General features: G+C 55.1%; 2 protein-coding genes across 10 annotated transcripts; one reads left to right on the forward strand and one right to left on the reverse strand.

The window, feature by feature from the left end:
* Positions 1-1,001: 1,001 nt before the first annotated feature.
* On the reverse strand, positions 1,002-4,546 carry LOC147233740 (uncharacterized). Of its 3 annotated transcripts, XM_086146261.1 has the most exons (4): positions 4,374-4,538; positions 3,890-3,987; positions 3,177-3,806; positions 1,002-1,472 (listed from the first exon to the last, which is right to left on the reverse strand). In XM_086146261.1, exons 3-4 carry the CDS (start codon positions 3,618-3,620, stop codon positions 1,242-1,244), a joined length of 675 nt encoding a protein of 224 aa, XP_086002387.1. In that variant the 5' UTR covers positions 3,621-3,806; positions 3,890-3,987; positions 4,374-4,538; the 3' UTR covers positions 1,002-1,241. The 3 variants fall into 3 exon arrangements, with proteins under 3 accessions (XP_086002387.1, XP_086002389.1, XP_086002388.1); XM_086146263.1 differs by lacking the exon at positions 3,177-3,806 and having other exon boundaries at positions 4,374-4,546; XM_086146262.1 differs by lacking the exon at positions 4,374-4,538 and having other exon boundaries at positions 3,890-4,295.
* Positions 4,547-7,728: 3,182 nt separating this feature from the next.
* On the forward strand, positions 7,729-24,000 carry impdh1b (IMP (inosine 5'-monophosphate) dehydrogenase 1b). Of its 7 annotated transcripts, none has more exons than XM_086146280.1 (16): positions 7,731-8,392; positions 14,707-14,805; positions 14,968-15,045; positions 17,772-17,820; positions 18,953-19,054; positions 19,159-19,233; positions 19,318-19,524; positions 19,609-19,696; positions 19,770-19,969; positions 20,330-20,420; positions 20,503-20,598; positions 20,771-20,914; positions 21,006-21,150; positions 21,220-21,363; positions 21,454-21,537; positions 21,969-24,000. In XM_086146280.1, the coding sequence occupies exons 1-16, from the start codon at positions 8,187-8,189 to the stop codon at positions 21,988-21,990; spliced, it is 1,830 nt and encodes a 609-aa protein (XP_086002406.1). In that variant the 5' UTR covers positions 7,731-8,186; the 3' UTR covers positions 21,991-24,000. The 7 variants fall into 7 exon arrangements, with proteins under 7 accessions (XP_086002405.1, XP_086002406.1, XP_086002407.1 ...); XM_086146283.1 differs by lacking the exon at positions 7,731-8,392 and adding an exon at positions 12,529-12,664; XM_086146282.1 differs by lacking the exon at positions 7,731-8,392 and adding an exon at positions 12,775-12,911.
* Position 24,001: the final 1 nt, after the last annotated feature.

Below are 24,001 nucleotides of genomic sequence, written 5' to 3' on the forward strand. Positions count from 1 at the left end.
AGGAGGCTCTGAGCTTCTGAGGCTGCTTGAAACATCAGCAGCCAGGACTGACGTCACCTGGGTGACGCCTCAAACGCACACACACACACACACCGTTTCCTACATGGAGGACCTCCACCGCAGGAGGTCTCTGCTGGGATTCCCTTCCTGTGTGGAGTCTCCATGTTCTCCCCGTGTCTGCGTGGGTTCCTCAGGATTCTTCGGGTTCCTCCTGCCGTCCAAACAGGAGGTGGACGGAGGCCTGGATTGTCCAGATGTGTGGATGAGAAGGTGGATGTTGTAGGTCTCCAGGATCTGCGGATCTCCATCCAGCAGGCCCAGGTGGTGACCTGCTCCAGCGTGGTTGTGGAGGCTGTAGAGAACGGAAGACATGGCAGAACCTCCGGGTGTCTTCACAGTCAGGACAGAAGACATGGAGTCACTGCTGAGAAGGTTGGGTAGATTCTTCAGCATTCAGAAGCTCAGCTGCTGGTTCCCACAGAGCTGCAGGTCTGAATCCTCTTCCTGTCAGGACGTGAGAAGACAACGCTGTTCGACCTTCTTCTCTTTTGGGCTGCTGCCTTCACAGAGCTCCGCAGCCTCCATCTAACCTTCTCACAACATCTACCTTCCTGTCCTCCTCCCCTCCATCCATAAACCTCCTCTGTGGTCTTCAACCTCAGCATCCTTCCACCCAGATCTTCTCCACTGTCCATGTCTGAACCATCTCAGTCTGACTTCATCTCCAGAGCATCTACCATGGACCTCCTGATCCTCTCCGTCCTCCTGGCTCCCAAAGAGGAACCTCCTCAAGGTCATCTATCCTGCAGCTGTTGGATGAGCTGCAGTCCTCAGAGGAGATACAACGTGCGCGTGCGCGCGTGTGTGTGTGTGTGTGTGTGTGTGTGTGTGTGTGTGTGTGTGTGTGTGTCCTGAGGATATGTCAACATGGAGCTCACACTGTGTTCATCTGATGGAAAGTGGCTTCAGGAGCAAACGTGAGAAGAAAACGTCGACCCAGAGCAGATCAAGCAGCTTTATTGGTCTCAACAAGGTTTATTTCTCCCTGCGGCAGCCAGGAGGACATTCCAGCTCCTCCGTTCTTCTCCCAGGTAGAAGGTCCTGGCTGGACGAGGTGCCTCAACAGGGACCTTCTCAAGCGTGTCCAGCAACATCGTAAGGACGTGTTCAGGTCACAGACTGATCTTCTGCTTCGCGGTCCAGAGGCTTCGGTGTCCAACTGAAGCGAGCGAGGACTTCCTCTAGGAGTCGGAGCTCCCGGTCAGAGGAGGTCTCCTCAGCCATCTCCTCAGCGTCCTCTGGACGTGGAGCTCCTTCTGCGGGGCGTGCCGGTGGTCCTGCACGTACATCACGCCTCCAAAGGAGTCCACGATCCCGTAGAGCACGGAGAGAAGGGCCAGCGCCGTGCCGATCAAGTACATCTTCAGGACCGCCGCCGCCATGATCTCCAGGAGGAGGACGAGCAGGACCACCTGTGAGGAGAGCACACAACCTTCACAATATCTGGACATGATGCACTCTTTCAAAGACCCTTATCAAGTCTTCTTCTCCTTTGGTCTTCTCCCTTCAGGGTCTCCACAATGATTCCACCTTCTCCATCTCACCCTATCTTCTGGATCCTCCTCTCTCACACCATCTACCTTCATCTCCTCTCTCACGACGTCCATCCATCTTCTCTTTGTTCTTCCTCTAGACCTCCATCCCAGCCTCCATCTTCCAATATATTCACTGTTATGACCCAACCATCTCAGTCTGGCTTCTCTGACCTTCTCTCCAAAACATCTAACATGTGTTGTTCCTCTGATGGACTCATTCCTGATCCTCTCCATCCTGGTCACTCCCAAAGAGAACCTCAACATCTTCATCTCTGCAACCTCTAGTTCTGCCTGCTGTCTTCTGGTCATTGTCAGTGTTTGTAGATCATCTCACCAGTGTCTCCTCCAGCTTTCCTTTTTTTCTGGCTGATGTTCTTCTATCTGACACTTTTCTCCACCCATTCCAACCTGCTGGAACCCGTATCTTCACGTCTTCTCCACACTCTCCTCCGCTCTGGCCTGTTGACCCCAAGCACCTGGAATCCTCCACCTTCTTGATCTCCACTCCCTGCAGCCTCAGCGTTCCTCCCGGGTTCCTCTCAATCACACACACACACACACTCTATCTTGCTCGGTTCCTCTCCTTTCCAGCTCACACCTCCACCTCTCTAGATGTTCCTCCACCTGTTCCTCACTCTGGCTGCAGATCACGATGTCGTCTGCGAGCGTCATGGTCCATGGAGGCAGAGCAGCATCCTTCACCAGCGGCCGCCTGCACGTCGTCTGCTGCTCCTGCTTCCACCCCTTCTTCTCACAGGTCAGGTAGATGTTTGTCCAAAGTAGGAGGCTTGGGTTTGCGTGGTCTCACCTCTACCGCTCCATGAAGTCCCTTCACCCGTCCTTCTGGACAAACATCTCCATGACTTTATTTCTTAACCTTTAAAAGTGTATCTGACAGGAGGTTGTTGCTGCTCTGGATCACATCTTCACCATCTGTGCGCTCTGGTCCAAAAGAACCTTATTTTCTGGTTTGAAGCCTGTTATTTTATTATTCTTTATCCCTCCCAGTTTTGGCTGAAAGTCCAGCTTTGAGAAACGATATATTACTTGCATATAATTATAATCTTCTATTGTTGCAATGCGAGTCAAAGCAGCAGCAGCGGAACGAACCGGGAGGAGCGTCTTTCCGCCGCTTCCAACCGGAGAACACACACCATCAAAATCACGGGGACGAGTGGAATCTTACAACAAGAACATTTCTACCACAGATCCGTGGACGATTATTTACTAATGTATATATTTTTCATCATTGTTTGTTTTCCTGATGACGCCTCCGGCCTGAGTCCGCGTGGAGGTGGAACCCGCTCCACGGTCCCACGGCTGGCGGAGGCGCGCAGGCGCGGGGATCCGTGGAGGACGTGAACGCAGCAGCGGCGCGCACACACGCAGACACACGCAGACACACGCAAACACACGCAACCCCCCCGCGAAGCCACGCTTCAGAAGGCACGGTGAGACCCGGTGCGACCCGGTGACACCCGGTCCAGCCCGGGGCGCCGGCGGCTGGACCGCGGCTCCTCTCCGGTTCCAGTGACGCGGCGTTTCCGGACTTTTCGGTGCGGAGCGTCCCGGTAACCGCACCTGAAACACCGCAGCAGCTCCAGTTTCTCCCGGTTCCTCCCGTGTCCGGGACTCCCGCCTCTCCGCTGTGACCGATCCTTCTCCTGATGAGCTTCTCTCACCAGCTCTGAAGGACCTCCAGGAGACCCGCCTGTCCGCGGAGCCGCCGCGGGAAACCCCGCCTGCTCGGGAGGGACCGACCGGAGGACCGGAGGACCGGAGGACCGGAGGACCGCAGGACTGGACCGACCGGAGGGCTTGAGGACCACCTCCAGCTTCTCGAAGGTTCCCCTCGTGGCGTCCGGACAAGTTCTCCTTGTTCACTTCCTCGTTCTGAGGAGGAACCCTTGCGCAATCACCTGGTTGTGGTGAAGGGGAGGAGGAGTTGTCGGACACGCTGAGATGGAGGTCTAGATGTGGTCTCCTGTCCAGGAGGACATCCTGGACTTTCCAGGTGGTTTGCATGCAACAGAAGATTCCAGAAATGGAAGAAAATGTGGAAATTCCCTGAGAAGGAAGCAGGCAGAGAACCTGCTAGATCGTCTTCGTTCCTCAGGCCGACGTCAGAGAAGACGTGTCTGAGCAGGTCAGACGCCGGCCGTGGAATCTGCTGTGGACACGCTGAGGAGAAGAGGAGGTGGAGGAGGTTCTCTTGTGGGTGAGAAGGATGCAGAAGATCAGGAAGGAGTCGGTCAGAGGGACGGCTGGAGATGGTGTTCTGGAGATAAACTCACCAGGAGATGGTTGGCACATGGAGGGAGGAGGGATGGAGAAGATCTGGGTAGAAGGACGCTGAGGCTGGAGCTGCCAGGCAGGAGGTCCAGAGGAAGACCTGAGAGGGAAAGAGGACAGTTGGACGGTGTGAGATGAGAAGCTCAGATGATTGGCTGTGAAGAACCCTGGGTTGGCCAAGGAGAAGAAGAGTGACGCCACTTCCCTCAAGCCTTGGGACTTTTGGAGAAGTCGTCATCAGATGACCTCAGTTTGAGGTCGCTGACACATGATGCTTGTTGTTCCTCAGGCCTGGACCTTCAGACCTTCTCACTCTCACTGTGAGGCTCCACAATCGCCCCACAGTCTGGTTCCCCCACACAGAGCTGAGTCATGTGAGGCTGGAGGTGTGTGTGTGTGTGTGTGTGTGTGTGTGTGTGTGTGTGTGTGTGTGTGTGTGTGTGTGTGTGTGTGGAGTACGGCTTGAAGCAGGAGAACTGAGCTTACTCATCGTGCAGCTCAGGCCTGAGCGTGACTCGACTCATCAGCACCAGATCAGATCACGGCCGGGATCCAACCAGGAGGAGCTCCCAGATGATTGAGTCCTCCTGAGGAGGGTAGAGACCGGAGGGGAGGCCGGAGCGGCCATGTTTGTTGTTGCTATGACAACGTGCGTCCACCAGAGGGCAGCGTGGCTCGGACCAAGATGGTTTCGTGCTCTTCTCAGAACACATCAGCGCTGGGAGGTCCTGAGCTGGAGGAGGAGCAGGACGACCCCTGGTGGCTTCATGACCTTCCAGCTGTAGATGGAACCTGGAAGCAGCGCCGGCCAGGATCTTCACAAAGGTTTGTGTAATTATTATGTGATTGGGTGATACGGCGGAGCGGCGGTTAGCTCCGCCCCCTCACAGCCAGAAGGTCCCTGGTTGGATTCCCTGAGGAGGCCTTCCCATGTGGAGTCTCCACGTTCTCCACGCGACCCCGAGTTCTCCAGACGCGCGAATGGTTGCGTGTCTCTGTGCGTGTCCCTGTGATTGGCCGGCCCAGGGTGAGCCCCGCCTCTCGCCCAATGACAGCCGTGATAGGCTCCGCCCCCAACGCCCCCCCATGGCTCTGAGTGCAGGAGAGGCCTGGAAGGAATGGATGAATGAATGTTGTGATGCTCCATTCCAACATGTAGAACTTCTGTGAATAGGAAGGAAGTCCTGCAGCAGATCAAGTCATGAGCACTGCAATGGAACCGTCAACTTATCTGAGCCAGAGGGTTAAATCAGCAGCAGTTTGGGTCTTTTATGCAGGAGATTCAGAGTTTTTCTGTACTCTTTATCATCCAGAGGGTCGTCGGCGACGTCGGGGTAAAGTTCTCCACCCAGTTTTTGAGCTCAGAAACAAAATCTGTCGGTTCGTGGACAGTAAAGGAGAAGACGCGACCCTTTTGAGGGATGAAAAGTCCGGCAGCTCCGAGGACGTGATGGCATGATCGCTGACACGTGTGACGCAGCCAAGGCTTTTCAAGCGAAGCTGCTTTTGAGGCACAAATGCAAGCGTGCAACTGGCCTCGCCTTCCAATAATGTAGAACCGAGTCGGCACAACGGCGTCCCGAACACACACTTTGCTGATCAACTGAGAGCACTTTGCGCTGAGTTTGCACGGCTCTTAAGTGACTTTGAGGCACAAAAAAAAACAGTTTTGAGTTGCTTAGCAACCCATCTGCCGTCGATGTGGAAACTGCAGCTGTGCAGACTCAGATGGAGCCGCAGTGAATTCAGTGAAGGCAAAGTGCGACAGTGTGAGGACACACACTTCATTCACCGCGTCCTCGCAGCAACGCCTCGGCTCCGTCCTCATGCACCTCCGACCTCGTGCACGTTTGGTAGCTCATACCTGTGTGAGAAGCTCTTCTCAGTGATGAACACAGGAGTCTTCTCGCTGACGAGAACCTGCGGTCCATCCAGAGAAGCTCCACAAACGGGACGTCACGCCAAACGCACGCAGACCTGTTTCCAAAAAAAGGTGCCAGGCGTTCGGCAGCAAAGAAAACGGCATGATTTGATTTGTTGATGCTGAAAAGCACACATTTTATGTACATTTCCTGGTTTTGTAGCTTGTTCATATTTCTAACTCGTATAATTTTGACATGAGATATTTTTATCGAGAGCAAAATCTTTTGTGATATTTAAAAATGTATCTTTTATATACATCGACATAGAAGCAAAGGGATTTGAATGTTATTTTGATGTTTAGTTGTTCATATGTCTAACTTGTATAATTTAACAAAATATATTTTTATGGAGAGTAAAATATTGAATACAAGTTATTTAAATTTATTCCAGAATAATATTTCTGTCTGTTTTTATTCATATTTATTTTCCAAAAACATTTAGTTTTTGTGTTTTCAATAAATGTTTATCCTGTTCGGCCCGCGACCTCATGTGTGTTTTGAATGTCGCCCCCCCCCCCCCCCCCCCCCCCGTGCACCTCTGATCCAGGAGAACATTTTCTTCTTGGATCTTCTTGGATCTTCTTGGATCTTCTTGGATCTTCTTGGACCGCCTGGCCAGTTGAACTTGATCTATAACTGAGTTTATAAAATATATTTGGGATTAAGTGAGCAGAGCCACATCATGTCTAGTGATGAACTATTGATCCGTCTCATCGCTCCATTCAATGTTCTCCGTTTGCAAAATGTGAAGTTCTGCCATGTTTGCGTCTAAAATGCACCTTTGAATGTTTATATCTGCCACAGCCGAGACTGAGCGTCCGCAATGTGATATTTGTGATTTTAAAATGCCCGAACATTATGGGATGTTTGCAGGATTGGAATAACAATTCAAATTAGCTCTTTAGCTGATCATCAAACATCTTTAGAGATGTTTGATGGTTTTCTGCAAACTCAAACACCAAACTCAGAAGTCTCAGCTGACATTTTCAAGGAGAGATTAGGTTTGAAAGCCCCCACCCCCCACGGTTGATCACACACACACACACACACACACACACACACACACACACACACACACACACACACACATCCTGTGTTAAATCTTATGACTCTGATTTGTTGCAGCAGGTCAATGAGTGTCCACGCTGTGCACATGATCTTCATTAGGACAAATGCAATTGAGTTTCTGGAACGATGTGACCAACCTGAGGACCAGTGAAGGTTGACCTCCACCACCCCCTCCACCCCCCACCCTGCCTCGGCCGACCCCAGGCCTTTCACGCTGTGGATTTCCTGATTTTGGGGCGTCCGGTCCCCTGAAAACACTGTGCGGGTCGTCTTCGGCGTCCGCCGGCGTGTTGAGGATGAGTGTGTGTGATGCGGGGGGGTCCGGAGACTCCGAGGACGGCCTAAGAGGATTTTCCATCTTAACGTCCCGGCGACTGTCACAAACAGGCAGTCACCTGGAGGTGATCCTGCTCAACACACCTAATGGCACATTTGTGTCTACGAGTGTGTGTTGGGTGTGTGTTGGTTGGGGGGGTCGGAGCCACAGTTTGACAGAGAACGGGCCGACCGTCCCGTCCGTCGTGCGATCGACTCTCCGCTCGGGGCCGATTTTGGCGATGAAACCCCTGAACGCTCAGGTTTGAGGCGTAAGGAAAGGTGGAGGTCGCAGCCGCCGCCCGGGTCCGAACCTGCTCGCTTCCAGAAGAGCAAAGCGGATAACAAACACAACGTGGCGGCGCCGGCCGGCGTGCGCTCCCCCGTCCTGTTCATCCTGAAATCCTCTTTGTGTCGGTGACGCGGCCCCGCCGATAGAAAGCGGGATTAACCCTGGCAGAGAGGAAGCGGGGCGTGCAGAGCCGCCGAGCACTTAGCGGGACGGCCCGCTCCATTCAGCGCTCAGTGCCTCGGACGCCGTGTCTACAACAAAACAAGGACACGCCGTCGTGCGCTTCACACAGCGGCGGCGGCGGCGGCGGCGCGGAGGACCTCCGGCAGGAGCCGAGGAGACCGGGCAGAGCGAGCGCCACAACATTTCCACGGTGACGCCCTCTCAGTGGGAGAATCTCCAAGGTGACGCCCTCCATTGACACTCCTGGAGGCGCCTGCCGCCTTCTTCTCGCCAGGTGCTTCCTGTGCTCGCACGCACAAACAGGGCTCTCGGCTGCTTCCCCTTTTTCTTTCTGCGATCGAAGGAAGACCCGAGCGGCTCCAGAGCTCCTGAGGACCGAAGACCAGGTCCAGGCGTTCGGATCAGAACGTTCAGACTCCGAGGTCCTGCGATGAAGAAGTCTGCCGGCAGAGTTCGGGCCTGATTCGGACCTTCTCGTCTTCTTCGGAGCGAGACGCCGCTCAGACTCTGGGACCGACGATGGAAGGATACGGGTACGAGCACTTTGGCGCCAATGAAGCCGAGGGGGACGTGAGAGCGGTCGGAGAGGGGGAACCCCAGCACGCCGGCGCCCCACGGAAGGAGGGGGAGGTCTACTTCCGTCAGACCCCTCACGGGCACGGACATGAAACCGCGGCCCAGCGGTACAGCGCCACCCGCATCCAGGCCGGCTTTGGCCCGGAGAGGTGAGTTTCTGCGGCGCCGCCTCTCCCCCCTGTGGGGCTCCTCCGCGAGGGGACACAGGCCCGGTGTGTGTGTGTGTGTGTGTGCGTGTGTGTGTGTGTGTGTGTGTGTGTGTGTGGAGGGCTCAGACCTGCTCTGAGCGTAGGATGTTGTGCTCGATGTCAGACCTGATGGTGGACGAGCAGCTCTGCCGCTGCAGATATCAGATGCTTTCAGACCTCCGACCCTCCCCGGGCCCGCTGAGCACCGCGGCTAAGACCATCAGAGGCCGGAGGCAGAGGAGGAAGGAGACGTGACCCCAGGTAGATCTGCTGCAGGGCATCGGGTCAGAGTGCACCCTGCTGGCCACAACATGCAACTACACCTAGGATACGAATCTATGAGAATGTTCACGTGTATGAATATATTTACATTTCTGGAGTTGATGAAGCGATATAGCATCAGTTGCAGGTGTTGATCTTTCAAACGTATGTGTGTGTGTGTGAAAATGATGGGTCCCACATGACGTCGGCCGCTCACACTTGCATTGCAGTCAGACGAATGAATGAATGAATTCACTCTCTGTGCTGCCCCTCTGTGAGCCGAGGGGTCGCAAGGACAGCATGACTTCATGCCAGAAAGAGAAAGTAACCAAACATCACGGCAGCTTGGAGTCAGAAGTAAATACTGGCCAGTAGAAGTGTATTATTCACTCTTTGATTGACGATGTGTAGCGCTCGCCGTGCACGCAGGGCCTCCAGTCCCTGGTGTCTCAGGGTGAGAGGCCGCTTCACACATCTGGACAGCGCAAGGCCTCCGATGAACCTCCTGCATGCGTTTGGACTGCGGGAGGAACCCGGAGAACCCGAGGAACCCCAGGCAGACACGGGAGAACACGGAGGATCCACACAGAACGGAACCCACGGGGACCTCGTTGCCGTGAGGGGGCGGGGCCGAGCCCGGTTCTCCTGGTTCTCCAGGTTCTCCCGGTTCTCCCGGTGAGCTCCGGATGAATCCTGGCCGACGCTCAGACAGCGGAGAGCGTGGGATGGCAGGGGCTATTTTTAACCGGGCCTGTTTGATCCCCGCGCTCGCCGGCGCCGCCGTGATGCTCGGCCCGAGTGGGGGGGGGGGGGGAGGGGGGGCAGGGCTCAGAATAGAACCGGCACATAAAGGAGCCGCTGAGCCATGTCTGCTCTGACCCACATTCAGACCGACACAAACACAAAGAGAGACGGAGCCCTCGGGTCACCTTGCCGGACGTCTCTAGAAGCTTCCACCTAATCTGGACCTCGCTGACCGGGATGCTTGCAGAAATAAAGCCGGTCATGATGGGGAACCTCCTCCGGACCTCACCGTGGACTTTCCAAACATGCCGCTGGCGACACCGTTTGTCAGAGACTCAGATGTAAGGCGGCGATGGTCGGCGACTCCTCCGCTCGGAGCGGCAGCCTCTCCCGTGGACTCGCCTCGCCGCTCTGCGGGTCACGTGACGCCCCTCCCAGTTCACGCCGGATGACTTGCGCGTGATTAAACAGGTCCGATCGATAAGCGCCAGCCGGCGAGAAAAAGCCGTGCCTTCATTTCGCGGCGTTACAGGGCGCGGTGAAGAAAAGCCGCCCACAAGGGAGCTCTAATCGGAGCGGGACGAAAAAGTCACTTCCTATTGATTCCGCTATTCTGCTCGGTAATGATCCCTTCCCGGCGTGCACGCTCTGGTGCGCTCACCAGATCCCAGGGAGTCACAGGGTTTCAATACACCCACCACTCTGTGAAGATAAGACAATAATACTTTATTGATCCCCATTGGGGACATTCTTTTGTCCCAGCGGCGCAACAATGAGGAGAAATAAGGACAAAGACTGCGGTGATACAGTCAGATGGCCGTGGGCGCCGGTTCTGGATCTGTATCCTCGGTGACCTCCGCAGACACACCCCTCACCAACCCCCGTCGCAATGACGTCGGATCTGAAAGTCCCCCGGGGTTCGGGATCCGACCGCGACGGGCCGAAACCTCACGTATCGTTCCGTGATAATCGTTCTCACATGAAAGTTCATTTGTTAGAATGTCAGCAGCTCCTCACCGCGGTTACGGCTTCTGAGTTTAAGCCACGCTGATGCCTTCAGGTGTGGCTTCTGAAGAAGACGCCAGCTTTCACTCATCATTATATTATTCAACTGGTGAATGTGGCAACATCATGGTTTATTCTGACATTGTTGCGTGTCCTTCCTACGCTCCTCTGCAGGAACATGAACCCGTCAGCATATTCAGGATTTTACAGGAAAAACAACTTTCACCCGATCACACGGGAAAGTAACTGGGCGTAAATGAAAGGGTTGCATGTCTGAGCATCTGGCCACCAATGATAGCTTGCATGGGCTGCGCCCCCCAACGCCCGACAGAACCCTAAATCCAGGAAGAAATAGATCTATTGTAACATTTCACTGCAAATGTTGTCGCTTTATTCCCAACAACTCCTCTTGCTAGAACCGCACTTAACGCCACAACGCTGCTTCTATATTGTCGTATCTTCAGCGAAGGGCCGGAGCTTCGATGAATGAAAAGATGTGTATGTAAATGCACTCACACACAGCTGTGTTTTATTCTAGTAGAGTTTCTGACTAGATTATTCAACAGGATCTGAGAGAGTGAGAAGATGCCTGAAGAATGGAGACAAAGTGTGATGGTGTCTATTTTTAAGAAGAAGGGGGATGTGCAGAATTGTGGCAAAAATAGTTGATGAGCCATACAGTGAAGTTATGGGAAAGAGTAGTGGAAAGTAGACTGAGAGCAGAAGTCAGCATTTGTGAACAGCAGTATGACTTCATGTCTAGAAGTTTATACTTCCGGCGCTGTCTCGGGCAGCTGCCTGCCAGACTCTCTCCTCACCTTAGTGTCTTTTTTTCTTAAATTTTCTACTTTTTTTTTTATTCTATTTACTTCTTGCTTTAGTAATAATTTAGTTAATAATTTTATTTTTCAACAATTTCCTTCGGGATGAATAATAAAAAAAAGAAGTTGTTAGAAAGAGTACTCCAGAAGCAGTATTTGCGTTGAGAATGTCATAGAAAAGTACAGAGAAGGCCAGAGGGAGCTGCATTGTGTTTTTGTAGACCTAGAAAAGGCATATGACAGGGTGCCAAGAGAGGAGCTCTGGTATTGTATGAGGAAGTCTGTTAGACTGGTGCAGGACATGTATGCTCGCTGTGAGACACTGGTACGGTGTGCTGTAGGGGTAACGGAGAAGTTCAAGGTGGAGGTGGGACTCCATCAGGGATCAGCTCTGAGACCCTTCTTGTTCGCAATGGTGATGGACAGGCTGACAGATGAGGTGAGACAGGAATCTCCATGGACCATGATGTTTGCAGATTGTGATCTGTAGTGAGAGCAGAGAACAGGTAGAGGAACATCTAGAGAGGGTGAGGTATGCTCTGGAAAGGAGAGGAATGAAAGTTAGTCACAGTGAGTCAGAATATATGTGTGTGAATGAGAGGAACTCAGGTGGAACGGTGAGGCTACAGGGAGTGGAGATCAAGAAGCTGGAGGATTTCAGGTGCTTGGGTTCAATAGTCCAGAGCGTAGGAGAGTGTGGAAAAGAGGTGAAGAGACGGTCCAAGCAGGTTGGAACGGGTGGAGAAAAGGTATGAAGAGATAGAAGAACATCAGCCAGAAGGAAAGGAAAGGTGGAGGAGACACTGGTGAGACCAGCCATGATGTTTGGACTAGAAACACTTACAATGACCTGAAGACAGGAGGCAGAACTGGAGGTCTCGGAGATGAAGATGCTAAGGTTCTCTTTGGGAGTGACCAGGATGGAGAGGATCAGGAATGAGTCTATCAGAGGAACAGCACATGTTAGATGTTTTGGAGAGAAGGTCAGAGAAGCCAGACTGAGATGGTTGGGTCATAACAGTGAATATATTGGAAGATGGAGGCTGGAATTGGAGGTCTAGAGGAAGAACAAAGAGAAGATGGATGGACGTAGTGAGAGAGGAGATGGAGGTAGATGGTGTGAGAAGGAGGATCCGAAGAACAGGGTGAGATGGAGAAGGTGGATTCAGGTGGTGGAAAAGGATTTAATGCACGCTATTCGACTCAACGGATGTTTGCCGACAGTTGTTGCACTGTGAAATAGGAAACACACACACACACACACACACACACACACACACAAAGCGTTCAGACCGCTGTGATTGGCCCGGTCGCGGTCACGTGGTGTGTACATGGCGTGAAGGGACATCAAAAGTATGAAGTTGTGAACGCGGCTTTTAAACGAATTAACGTCCGTTATCCGGTGAGTTTCCGCCGCTCCGGCGTCGCGGCCCGTGGGCTCCCGGTGGTCTCGTCCCGCCGGCCGGTTCGGTTCCGCCGTCGCGTCCGTGGGGGGGTGAACACGCCTCCGCGTGTGTGAGGGGGCCGTGACGCGGCGGCCGATACATAACAGCCCGCTCCGCGTGCAGCAGCCACGGGCACACGCCGCCGCGCACACCGCCTACGTGTCACATCCTCGGACCTGCGTGACGGGATTCTCTCCACGAGAGGTAACCCGGGCCGCCGTGTGGGGAGCGCCACGCCACGCAGCCGCCGGGAAGCTGCGTCCACCACCTCCTCTGCGACGTGGGCATCAGCCCCGTGGGTTAGCTTAGCTTGCTGGGCTAGTTTGCGAGGAAGAGGCGAATCCTCGCACTTCCACACTAACACCCACGGGTGCGGGTGTGGAGAGAATCCACGTAACAGTTGGATCCACGTAACGATTTGGGATGTTTAGTTTCAAATCACGCGGCCGCTCTGCGTGGAAGTCCTGTAAGCTAACTGCTAACGGCGGCTCCATATGGATCCACGCGGAAAGTTGGGGGCGAGTTCCACGAACTTCGGTGGATCATTAACCCCCGCGCCCACGGCTTCCACTCGGGACACCCACGGCTCTTAATACTGTGATTGTTGTCACGTTATGTCACGTTAGCATCCGCCGTTGCAGGAAGCCGTGATCGGTTACCGGCAGGGCGGTTATCGCGGTAGTGGGTCGCGGGGTTCGGGGCGGAGGGCTGCAGCCCGGCCCGCGGGGATCCGGTCCGGTCCGGTCCGGTCCGGTAAAGGTATCGGCGGCGTCGCCAACCGCTTGTAACGGCGTACCGTTCACCGTGCGGCGAGCATCCACGCAAACCCACGCCGCTCGTGGCCGGAGTCCAGCTGTCACCTTGCGGGAGCCACACGCACAGTCACGCCGCCGCCCAGCCTCTCGTCTCCGACGAACCCACGGCTTGGACCGAGCAGAACACGCGGAGTGGGCCTGGCTGGCGGGGAGTCGAACCGGGTTCCCGCACGCTCATCCACGCCAAAGCGCGCCGTGAACCGCTCGGAATTCGCTTAGAAATCGGTCCGAAACTGCGCCGCCGCCCGCGTCAGGGGGGCAATCCGTGCGCTGGTCCAAGCCGGCGGTCCGGTTCGGGTGTAAACCTGGCCGGGCTTCAATTCGGCTGCGGTTTGGGCCTCCGATATCCACTCTTTGTCGATTTATTCTTCAGAACAAATGCAACCTCGTTGATGTGAAGCGCTTGTCTCAGACCCGGGTTCGGCCACCCGGGATGAACGGGCTGCTCGGGACGGTCGGCGGGGTCCCCGTCCTCGTCCCCGCATCCGTCTCCGCATCTGTCCCCGTCCTCGTCCCCGCATCCGCCCCCGCATCGGTCCCCACCCGGATCCACGCAGCAGCCTGGTGCTAATGTTTGCTAACCGCCGCTAACGTAACGGTAATGTAGGTCACCGGGCCAGTAAACAGTCCCGCTCCAGCCGACCGAGAGCTGCGCTTTTCTGACACTCTTTTGACTTCCGTGCCTTTTTTTTTCGGCGTGATTTGGACAGAAGTCGGTATCGATCGGGCGCCGTGTGAGCGCGCCGGGTGAACGCTCGCCGTACCGGCGCGGTGTCACCGGGTCACTCGCCCACGGCGTCGTGTCGCAACCGTTTCATCAGACACTAATATCGATCCAGAGCAGCCGGTTTGTCGCGTCCCGACATCAACCCGCGGTCGGGACGTCTCCCCGGGACGATTTATGTGTGTTTTTTTTTTATTCATTTGGCGCCGCGTTGACAGGAAACGGTGACAAAGGTCCGGGTGTTCGGTTTGACGCGGTCATTAGCAGTCCGGCCGCTTCCGCTTCCCACGCATGCGCAGACACTCGAGGTTGGCCGTGTTGCCATGGCTACGTCATCCCCGGTAGAAGGTCGATGGAGCCCCGGTTGCAGGCCGAGCGTGGAGAGTTCCTCCGCTCCTTCTGTCTCTGTCACCTCTGGCTGCTCAGGTGAATCATCTGGCACCTTCTTGTCTTCTGACAGCATGGCAGATTACCTGATCAGCGGAGGCACCGGCTACGTCCCCGAGGATGGACTCTCCGCTCAGCAGCTCTTTTCTGTCGGGGACGGCCTCACCTACAAGTAAGTTTTCCTTTTTAAAAAACAAAAAAAAAGACAAAAAAAAAAACCCCACTGAATTCAAACTCAGGTGTCCTGATTTTGAAACCTCACCCTCGCTAAGTGGCGGCTGAGGCGTGCTGCGCACCGGTGCTTTGTAATGGCCACCACATTTTGAACCAGCAGATCTGCCGAACAGTGCATTGTCTCCGATGGTCTAACGGCTGAAGAGCTTTGCTCTAAAGGAGATGGGTTGACTTACAAGTGAGTAAAACAGTCATCTTCAATCCATTCTAATTGTTTTTATTTTAAATTTGCTTTTCTTTGAAATCACCCGGGGGAAGCAAATAATTGTCCTTTTTTTTTTTTGAATCACTTCACAATCACTTGCACATAGCAGGTCAAAAGCTAAGCGTGGTGTCGCGGCGGAACGTGCGCAGAGGGGTTCTCGGTGCCGAGCCTGATCTCGCTCGTGGGATGAGGTTTGCCTCGGGAGTGCACAATGCATGGTTCACTTTCTCTAACCAAATGATCCCTCTCTGTCGTGTGTGTGTGTGTGTGTGTGTTGCAGAAATAAAGCATGCGTCTTTCTTCTCGCTAACACTTTCCACTCGTAAGAGTTGAGACGTTTCTCCACGCACGTCGCCTCTATCATCAGAGGTCAGGGGTCAAAGGAGGACGACATGTCATGAACTCTGCATTTGTCCTCAGCCTTTCTTTTAATTGACGTAATCCAGTTATTTCTTCTTTTTAATGAAATCGCGAGAAGCGAGTCGTCGTTCGGTCCGATCGTACCGGCGGTGGGCGTTGTGGGTTAAAAAAAGAAAAAAAAGATCCCAATTGATGGCAGTGCCTCAGTCCTTGTAAGATCACGCTGCTCCCTCTTCACAGAATCTAATTACAAAGTGTCTGCATGTGATTGAATAACTTCTCCGCGCCGTAATGGAGAACATCAGGTCTGGAGTAAAGCTGGCTCACATGACCACCTGAGCCGACGGGTTTTCGGACGGATTATTTTGTTGGTTCTTCCTCCTCTCCAAACCAGGCCGGATGTTTCATTCCGCCGTCTTCACAAGCGCAACGTCTTGTGTAACACATTTTACTTTTGGTCGTCATGTGATAAAGAAGAAAGTAAAAGGAAGATAACCGTGTTGGCAGCTTAACTTGTCTCTTTAATCTCGATGTTCTACATTCCCAAATAGCTGCCAAGGGTTAGAGCAATTATGCGTCGTTTTGCAAAATGACCTGGAGGAGCCGGTCCAGGACGCACGGCGTCGGGCACCGGGAAGTGATGTCATGGCGTACGCGTCTTCGTTTTTGGAGCCACGAGGGTGACGTGTGGTAACACCAGACGGCCATTACGCCCTGAGATAGGACGCTCTTCCGAACCCGTGGCACAACGGATCCTGTGCGTCTCAACGTGACGACTCCGGGGAAATCATTCGGTGGTCGCTGCCTTCACGCCGGCCGGTCAGCCTTGGTGTTTGCGCACCAAGAGTCAAGAGGTCGGAGCCGCCGCGTCTTTACGTTTCTGGTTTGTCGCCCGAGTGAACCTTCCCTGCTCCGTGCACGGCGAGGGTTCGTGACCCCCTTCTACGCGTTGAGATCTTTGTCAAATGAAAGCGTGTCCTCGGTTATTTTGAGCCCGCTGAGGTCTGCGGCCGCGGCCGAGCGCAACCAGATGTGCACTGGAGGTTTTCTGGCGTTCAGGAAACCAACACGACTCATGATGTCGGAGTTCCTCTTCGTCTCGGAAGTCCTCGTCGGATCTCCGACCCAGGGCTCCCTCAGGCTTCATCCTGGGTGACTTCTGGTTGTTCCGCTCGTCATGGACCTTCGTTCCACCACGCGAGGTCCCTCTCATGACGGGTTTCCTGGATAAAACCACCGCTTTCCTTCTTTACTACACAGGTTTCACTGCGATTCTGAAGTTTGTAGGCTCACTTTGCTGTTTGGCGTCTCACTAAACCATTCGGCTCTTCCACCGCCAGTATTCTGGCCTCCTGTCCGGGGGTTGGATGTTCTCTGGCCTCCTCCTCCCGGCCTGTCGGTTCCCCCCCAGCCAGCCTCTGCTCGTCTGAGGTTTTCTTCACCACATCCTGCGTTTCCTAACACACCTTCTTTCTGCTCGCATAACTAGTCTGTCTGGACGTCTTGCTTTTCCCCTTGTTATTGTCAGATCTGTTTTGTATGGCTTTCTCAAATGGCTCCCAGTGAGTGATGAAGAGGAGGAGCTCGCTCTTCTTCTGTCTGTCTGTCTGTCGGAGGCTGAGGAAAACTCCACACTTGTAAATGAAGCCACAATGTTGCGTGCAGGAGGTTTTGTCCTTCTCAAAGCTCCATGTCTCCCTGGCTTTGTCAGGGCGGTTAGCTTTTGGTTAGCCTCAGCATGGCTCCCGGGTGTAAAGCGGTCTCCTCCGATGGCGGCGCGCCGAAGAGAAGGAAAACCGTTACACGAGAAGTGAAACGAGACGTTCTTGAAACGCTAATGGACGTCGATCATCGACGTCTGACTTTAGGCTGCGCAGCGTTAGCTCACTTAGCTTCGAGTTAGCTTGGGGTGGTCTAACTGACCCGGGCTGTGGTCATTCAGGCCTTTTTCCAAAATAGCTTAGCATCGGTCGGTAGCACCTCCTGTGCTCACGCCGTCACCCTCCACCCCGGGAAGGGAAAGAGCCGTGCAGATGTCCGTTGAAGCCATCCTTCTGTTTCCCATCTTAATCGCGGTGATGTCTGCGCTGGTATCTCCTCCGCAAGTGCCAACCACATATCGGGAAACAGGAAGTCCAAACGTTTTTCAGTTTCTTCTGGAGATCTACCCCCCCCCCCCCTCCCCCCCCCCCCCCCCCCCCCCCCCCACACACACACACACTTTGTTCGATACAACTTCTGGCTTAATTCCTCCCCTTTATTTGCAGACGCTGACGATCGAGGTGAACCTGTTTCCAAAACCCGCCGCTCAACCTGCGCCCTGTGCTTGTGTCTTGCAGTGACTTCCTGATCCTCCCCGGCTTCATCGACTTCACCTCTGACGAAGTGGTGAGTGTGCTGCCCGTCCGGCCGGCCGGGCGAAGGCCGACGCTCGCGGGCATCCACATCCGGAGATTTCTTCTGGATGATCTGCAGGGACGATGACTCGAGGGTGACCAGGAGGAGCCGTGGTTAAATCCTCACCTCCATGTTATTCTGTATCTCCAGCTGGCAGTAAAACAGCCCGGATATTTTTACCAGCCGCCGCCGCCGCCGTCCGGCCGCAGCCTGCTGTTTACGTTCACGTCTGGTCGGCCGCTCATCCGCCTCCCGACAGACGACGGGGGAGTTAATCCCGGGGCTTTGGGCCGAATCCCTCTCTTCTGCTCCATTCATCTCCCAGGGTTTTAAGTTAATTGATATCCGTAATCTCCGTTTCCGCGGGAGTGAAGAGCAGAGCGCCCGTTGTGGCGTCAGATGCTCCTCTGCTCCCGGACGCTCCGCCGCCGCCGCCCTACTTTTCCTCTCCGCTGAGTCCCTTCAAGCCTGAGTAAAAGCGGCGCTTCCACGTTTGGCCTCGTGCGCAGCCGTGGATCGAGCCGCCGTGTCCACGTGCACGCGGCCCAGTGTTGGGCGACGCGCGGCTCATTTTGGGGTGTTTTGTGATTTGGACGCGTTCTGAACGATGAAGGAACCCGGTCAGCATGTTCAGACCGACTCCGTGTCCTGCAGGAACGCTCGGCTCGATCTGGCGTGTTCCTGGCGTGTTCTCCTGTCCCCGCGTTGAATTTAGCGTCCCGCCGCCGTCTGGGTGCGGGAGCGCCGTCGGCTCGCTCTCGCTCTCGCCCTCCATCAGCCTCCAAAGCCGGTCTGCTTCCTGAAAGTCTCGGAGAATTGGATTCTCTCTCACGTGCAGAAGAACGGGGGTGTGTTTGCGGTCCGAGGTTAGAGTCCGGCGTCTGTGGGAAAGAGTGTTTTAAATAGAGGATGACTAAACCAAAAAAAAATAAAAAGCCCAGATGACATTCAGACATTAATTCTGGTATATTTGGACTCTGGCAAACATCCGTCGGTCCTCTGTGGTCAACCTCATGTCCCTCGTGATGTCGCCTCAGATGCAGAGGAGCCTCCTCTCCTCTGCCCTCTAGTGGACTGTCTAACAACTGCTGGAGAGACGCTTTGTTTCCCTCCTCGCTTCCAGGACCTGACCTCTGCTCTGACCAAGAAGATCACGCTGAAAACGCCCCTCATCTCCTCCCCCATGGACACGGTCACCGAGTCGGCCATGGCCATCGCTATGGCGGTAAGATCCCTGCAGCTCTCGGCGCTAATGAGCGAACGCTCCCTGACGTTCCCCTGACGTTCCCCTGACGTTCCCCTGACGTTCACCCATTGCTCCTCCGGCAGTTGATGGGCGGCATCGGCATCATCCACCACAACTGCACGCCTGAGTTCCAGGCCAACGAGGTCCGCAAGGTGAAGGTAAGCTCCCGCCACGGAAGAGCGGCGCCCCGTGTGACGTCCGCCGCCGCGCCGCTCATCCGTCCTCGCGCCCGTCCTCCGCAGAGGTTCGAGCAGGGCTTCATCACGGACCCGGTGGTGATGAGCCCGCACCACACGGTCGGAGACGTGTTCGAGGCCAAGGTGCGCCACGGCTTCTCGGGCATCCCCGTCACCGAGACGGGCAAGATGGGCAGCAAGCTGGTGGGGATCGTCACCTCGCGGGACATCGACTTCCTGTCGGAGAAAGACCGCAACAGGCCCCTGGAAGAGGTGCGTGGCGGATCTCCCGCCGAGTGGCGGCGCGGCGTCGGCCGTCCCGCCCGCTCTCACGTCCGATCTGTGCTCGACCTTCAGGCGATGACCAAGAGGGAGGAGCTGGTGGTCGCCCCGGCCGGCGTCACCCTGAAGGAAGCCAACGACATTCTGCAGCGCAGCAAAAAGGGTAAAGACGCGCTCGGACGCAGGCGCTCGTCGTCGCCGTTCCCGGCGAGTAACCGCCTGGCGTTCCCTCGCAGGTAAACTCCCCATCGTAAACGACAACGACGAGCTGGTGGCCATCATCGCGCGGACGGACCTGAAGAAGAACCGCGACTACCCTCTGGCGTCCAAGGACTCGCGCAAACAGCTGCTGTGCGGCGCCGCCATCGGCACCAGGGAGGACGACAAGTACAGGCTGGACCTGCTGGTCCAGGGCGGGGTGGACGTGGTCGTCCTGGTGGGTGACGTGCATTATTTCATCGTGTCAACACGAAACGCGTCGCTTTTTTACTTGTATTTACACGTTTGTATAACCCGGCCGAGATTGGCCGAGAGGCGGGGTTTGCGCCGTACTGACCAATCACAGGGCGGCCGGTCGAGACCCGCCGGCGTTCGCCTTCTCGTGTCTCGGCGTGTCGTGTAGATGTAGAGCCGTTGGTCCTCATGAACACCTCGTACGGACAGAAGGCTTCATCTTGCCACTCAGGTCTTCCACAGATCCAGACCAAACCCCCCCCCTCCTCCTCCAAAGGCCTCCATCTTCTGAATGATCTAACCCTTGGAGCTTCATGGCTTCGTGTCTCCTCTTCACCTTCAGGACTCTTCGCAAGGGAACTCCGTCTATCAGATCAACATGATCCATTACATCAAGCAGAAATACCCCGATTTACAGGTGGTGGGGGGCAACGGTGAGTTTTCCGGCGCATCGTTTATCCACGTGACCGGAAGCGTCCGCGAGCCTCACTCCTGCTCCGCCCTCTCCGTCCCCAGTGGTGACGGCGGCCCAGGCCAAGAACCTGATCGACGCCGGCGTGGACGCCCTGCGGGTGGGCATGGGCTGCGGCTCCATCTGCATCACGCAGGAAGGTAGGCGTCCTGCCGCCCCGCGTCTGACGGGGAAGTCGTGAATCGGCGCAGCGTCGTGTTCTGGCGGCGGCGGCGGCGGCGGCGGCTTCAAACCCCGGCGAGATCAACGAGGCGGTGTTAGCGGCCGTCAGCAGCGATGTTTCCTGTCAGCAGCCATGTTTCCTGTCTGCAGTGATGGCGTGCGGGCGGCCTCAGGGGACGTCGGTGTACAAGGTGGCGGAGTACGCGCGCCGCTTCGGCGTGCCCGTCATCGCCGACGGCGGCATCCAGACGGTGGGACACGTGGTGAAGGCCCTGTCCCTGGGAGCGTCCACCGGTGAGCGGGGGTTTGCGTGGCGGAAGGGGGATCTTCTGTGACGGCGGCGCTCTGGAGGTCACGGCTCTCTCTCCCGTCCCCCCCGCCGCAGTGATGATGGGCTCGTTGCTCGCGGCGACCACCGAGGCGCCGGGGGAGTACTTCTTCTCGGACGGCGTGCGGCTGAAGAAGTACCGCGGCATGGGCTCGCTGGACGCCATGGAGAAGAGCATCAGCAGCCAGAAGCGCTACTTCAGGTACGTGCCGTGGAAGGCGTCGCCGAGCGAGGCGAGCGTGAAGGTCTGAGGACGTCTCTCCCCGCGCAGCGAGGGCGACAAGGTGAAGGTGGCCCAGGGCGTGTCCGGGTCCGTCCAGGATAAGGGCTCCATCCACAAGTTCGTTCCTTACCTGATCGCAGGTATTCAACACGGATGCCAGGACATCGGAGCCAAGAGTCTCTCCGTCCTCCGGTGAGTGCAGAAGGTCCGTCCGCTGCTTCTTAGATCTTCTCTTTTTTTCATTTGTTTTCACACATTGTGGTTTGTTTTTTTGTCTGCAAGCTCCATGATGTACTCCGGAGAGCTGAAGTTCGAGAAGAGGACCATGTCCGCTCAGGTGGAGGGAGGAGTTCATGGACTTCACTCGTAAGTGCAACCCCCGTCCAGCGGGCCGAACGCTAGCGTGTCCTGCTGCCTCCACGGCCGGGAGAAGCCGTGGAGGTTCCTCTCTGGGCGTGAGGAGGATGGAGAGGATCACTGGGACAGCACACGGTTGATGTTCTGGAGATAAAGTTTGGACACGGACAGAGGAGGGATGGAACAGATCTGGGGAGAAGGATGCTGAGGTGGGAGGAGGTCTAGAGGAAGACCAGACAGGAGGTTTGTGGACGGAGGGGAAGAGGACAGGAGATGTGGGGTGGGAGGGTTAGATGGAGGCAGATGATTGGCTGAGGGTTAGATGGAGGCAGATGATTGGCTGAGGGTTGGATGGGGGAAGCGATCGGCTGTGGCCTCTGGAGGTGCAGAGCACAGAACCTTCTTCATGAGAACCTGTTCTTCTTCTGTGTGACCAACAGCTACGAGAAGCGACTATACTGAGCCGGCGTCCGGAGTGCTGATCGCCGGTGCAGCAGAACCCCCTGCCCCCCCCCTCCCCGCCCCCCCACACCACCCTGCGATGCAGCCAGCAGCTCCAGAGGTGGAGCTGGAGGTGGAGCTCAACCACAACCCTCAAGACTTGCACCGATTCCTCAAACACCATGGATATTGCACTCAAAAAGCGGCGCGTCAGGGTTTTTAGGAATAACACACACACACACAGACACCTGTGTCACGTATGCAGCTGTTTCCTCTGTGTGTGTGTGTGTGTGTGTGTGTGTGTACACGTGCAGAAGAATCTAAACTTTAGCAGGATGAATGAAGTAAAGCTGCACTTTTTCTTTGTCCTTAAATCAATATTTACAAATCGAAAGGTGACGCACACAAACGAGTTTACCATTCCAGCACCCTGCTGCGGCCGTGTGTGTGTGTGTGTGTGTGTGTGTGTGTGTGTGTGTGTGTGTGTGTGTGTGTGTGTGTGTGTGTGTGTGTGTGTGTGTGTGTGTGTGTGTGTGTGTGTGTGTGTGTGTGTGTGTGTGTGTGTGTGTGTGTGTGTGTGTGTGTGTTGAAATAATGAGAAGATGTGTCTGTTAGAAGCAGTCTTGTTTCATTTTTCCGTTAGTTTCAGGCCGGAGCTGCTGGATGACGAGACATGACTAAGCCCGGAAGCTCCTGCTCTCGGCAGCTCCCTCCGCTAACCTTGCAGGACCCCGAGGTCCAGGCCACCCTGGGCCCTCTTGAGTTCTTTTATTGTTTTCGTTCCTCAAAGACGTCTTGAGCCAAAGGAGCGGCGTCCCGTGTCGGCGTGGGAAAGCGTGCGCGTGAAGGTACGACGTGTGCGGGACCTGAAGGAGCCGGAGCTCCGGGCCTCGCCGGCCTCGGCGCCGCTCCGTAACCACGATGTTGAACCCCCTCTCGGAGGGGGAGCAGCCCTCTCAGGCCCCGTACTCCTTGTCCCTTTTACAAGAAAAAAACAAACAGAATTGAAAACCCTGTCCTTAATTTGAATATTTTGAGACTTCCACTCTTTTTATTGACTCTGTATAGTCTCGGGGGCTTTGAATTGAGCATGAAGGGTTTTTGATATGCATGTTTGTTTTTTCACAAAGCCAGACGCGGCTATATTTATATTCCGCTTTGTCGTAATTGCCTAATTACTGCCAAGTGTATTTATATGTCCTGCCGGTGTTGTTTTTGTAAAACCCCGGAGAGCTGGTTCGCTGCACACAGGTCAGCCCCCCCCCCCCTCCCCCGCGCTCAGGCCGTGGCGGTGTTTTTATTTTTTACATTGTTTTCCTTTCCGCCGGAGAGACGCCTCGGAGCGGGAAGGGTTACAAGGCTGCGCACGGAGCACGTGCAAATAGGGTTGCAATCTTGTTTTCTTAAAAAAGCAGACTAGTTGTGTTTGTGGTTCAGCTGGCGTAGGATTAGGCTTTTTTTTCTAACACTTGCATTCCGAACACACTCTTGGCTGGGCCTTTATTATCATCATTTTTTTTAATAAAATGCCCCAGATTGTACGAGTTGAGTTGCTTTTTCTAACACGCTTTTGCGTCCTCCAGCCGGACGGAGGCCTCGCCCGACTAACGCTGTGTTTTTTTTTTTTTTTTTTTTTTGTCATTTTGAATCGGTTTTCCGATCGAAAGCGTAACCGAACGCGGAGGTCGGCGAAACCCCACGTGCTCTTGGGACGCCAAGATTGTCCGGTCCCTCTCGGGCAGTCGCTGCACTCCGGTATCTACTGGCTGGTCCATCTGAGAAGCTCCGCATCTACCTACCTACAGATACTGTATGTACGGTTTCACTATTTGTGCGAGATGAAAGCGGAGGCTTCTGCGGCCGGAGCTGGTCGGGCGGACTGACGAGGCTCGCGTCCGATGGACGAGCGGGGCTCCTCTTGGAATGTGTCTTAGCATGTTTACAGTACAAAAAAAAAAAAAAAAAAGTCGGGAGGACGTTGCTTTTGCTGTTCACATTGTTCAAAAAGAATAAAAAGAGACCCAAGACCAAC

The sequence above is a fragment of the Fistularia commersonii genome, chromosome 5, assembly GCF_037954325.1.
Source record: "Fistularia commersonii isolate RoL2024-O1a breed Wild chromosome 5, RoL_Fcom_v1.0, whole genome shotgun sequence".
In the NCBI taxonomy this organism is placed as follows: domain Eukaryota; kingdom Metazoa; phylum Chordata; class Actinopteri; order Syngnathiformes; family Fistulariidae; genus Fistularia; species Fistularia commersonii.

Coding starts and splice junctions, on each gene's coding strand:
- impdh1b (XM_086146279.1), top strand. CDS start 8,187: ATGGAAGGATACGGGTACGAGCACTTTGGCGCCAATGAAGCCGAGGGG. Junction 20,599..20,770: donor CATCTGCATCACGCAGGAAG/GTAGGCGTCCTG, acceptor TCCTGTCTGCAG/TGATGGCGTGCGGGCGGCCT. Junction 20,915..21,005: donor GTCCCTGGGAGCGTCCACCG/GTGAGCGGGGGT, acceptor CCCCCGCCGCAG/TGATGATGGGCTCGTTGCTC.
- LOC147233740 (XM_086146261.1), bottom strand. CDS start 3,620: ATGCAAACCACCTGGAAAGTCCAGGATGTCCTCCTGGACAGGAGACCA. Junction 1,473..3,176: donor GAGCTGCTGCGGTGTTTCAG/GTGCGGTTACCG, acceptor CTCTCCTCACAG/GTGGTCCTGCTCGTCCTCCT.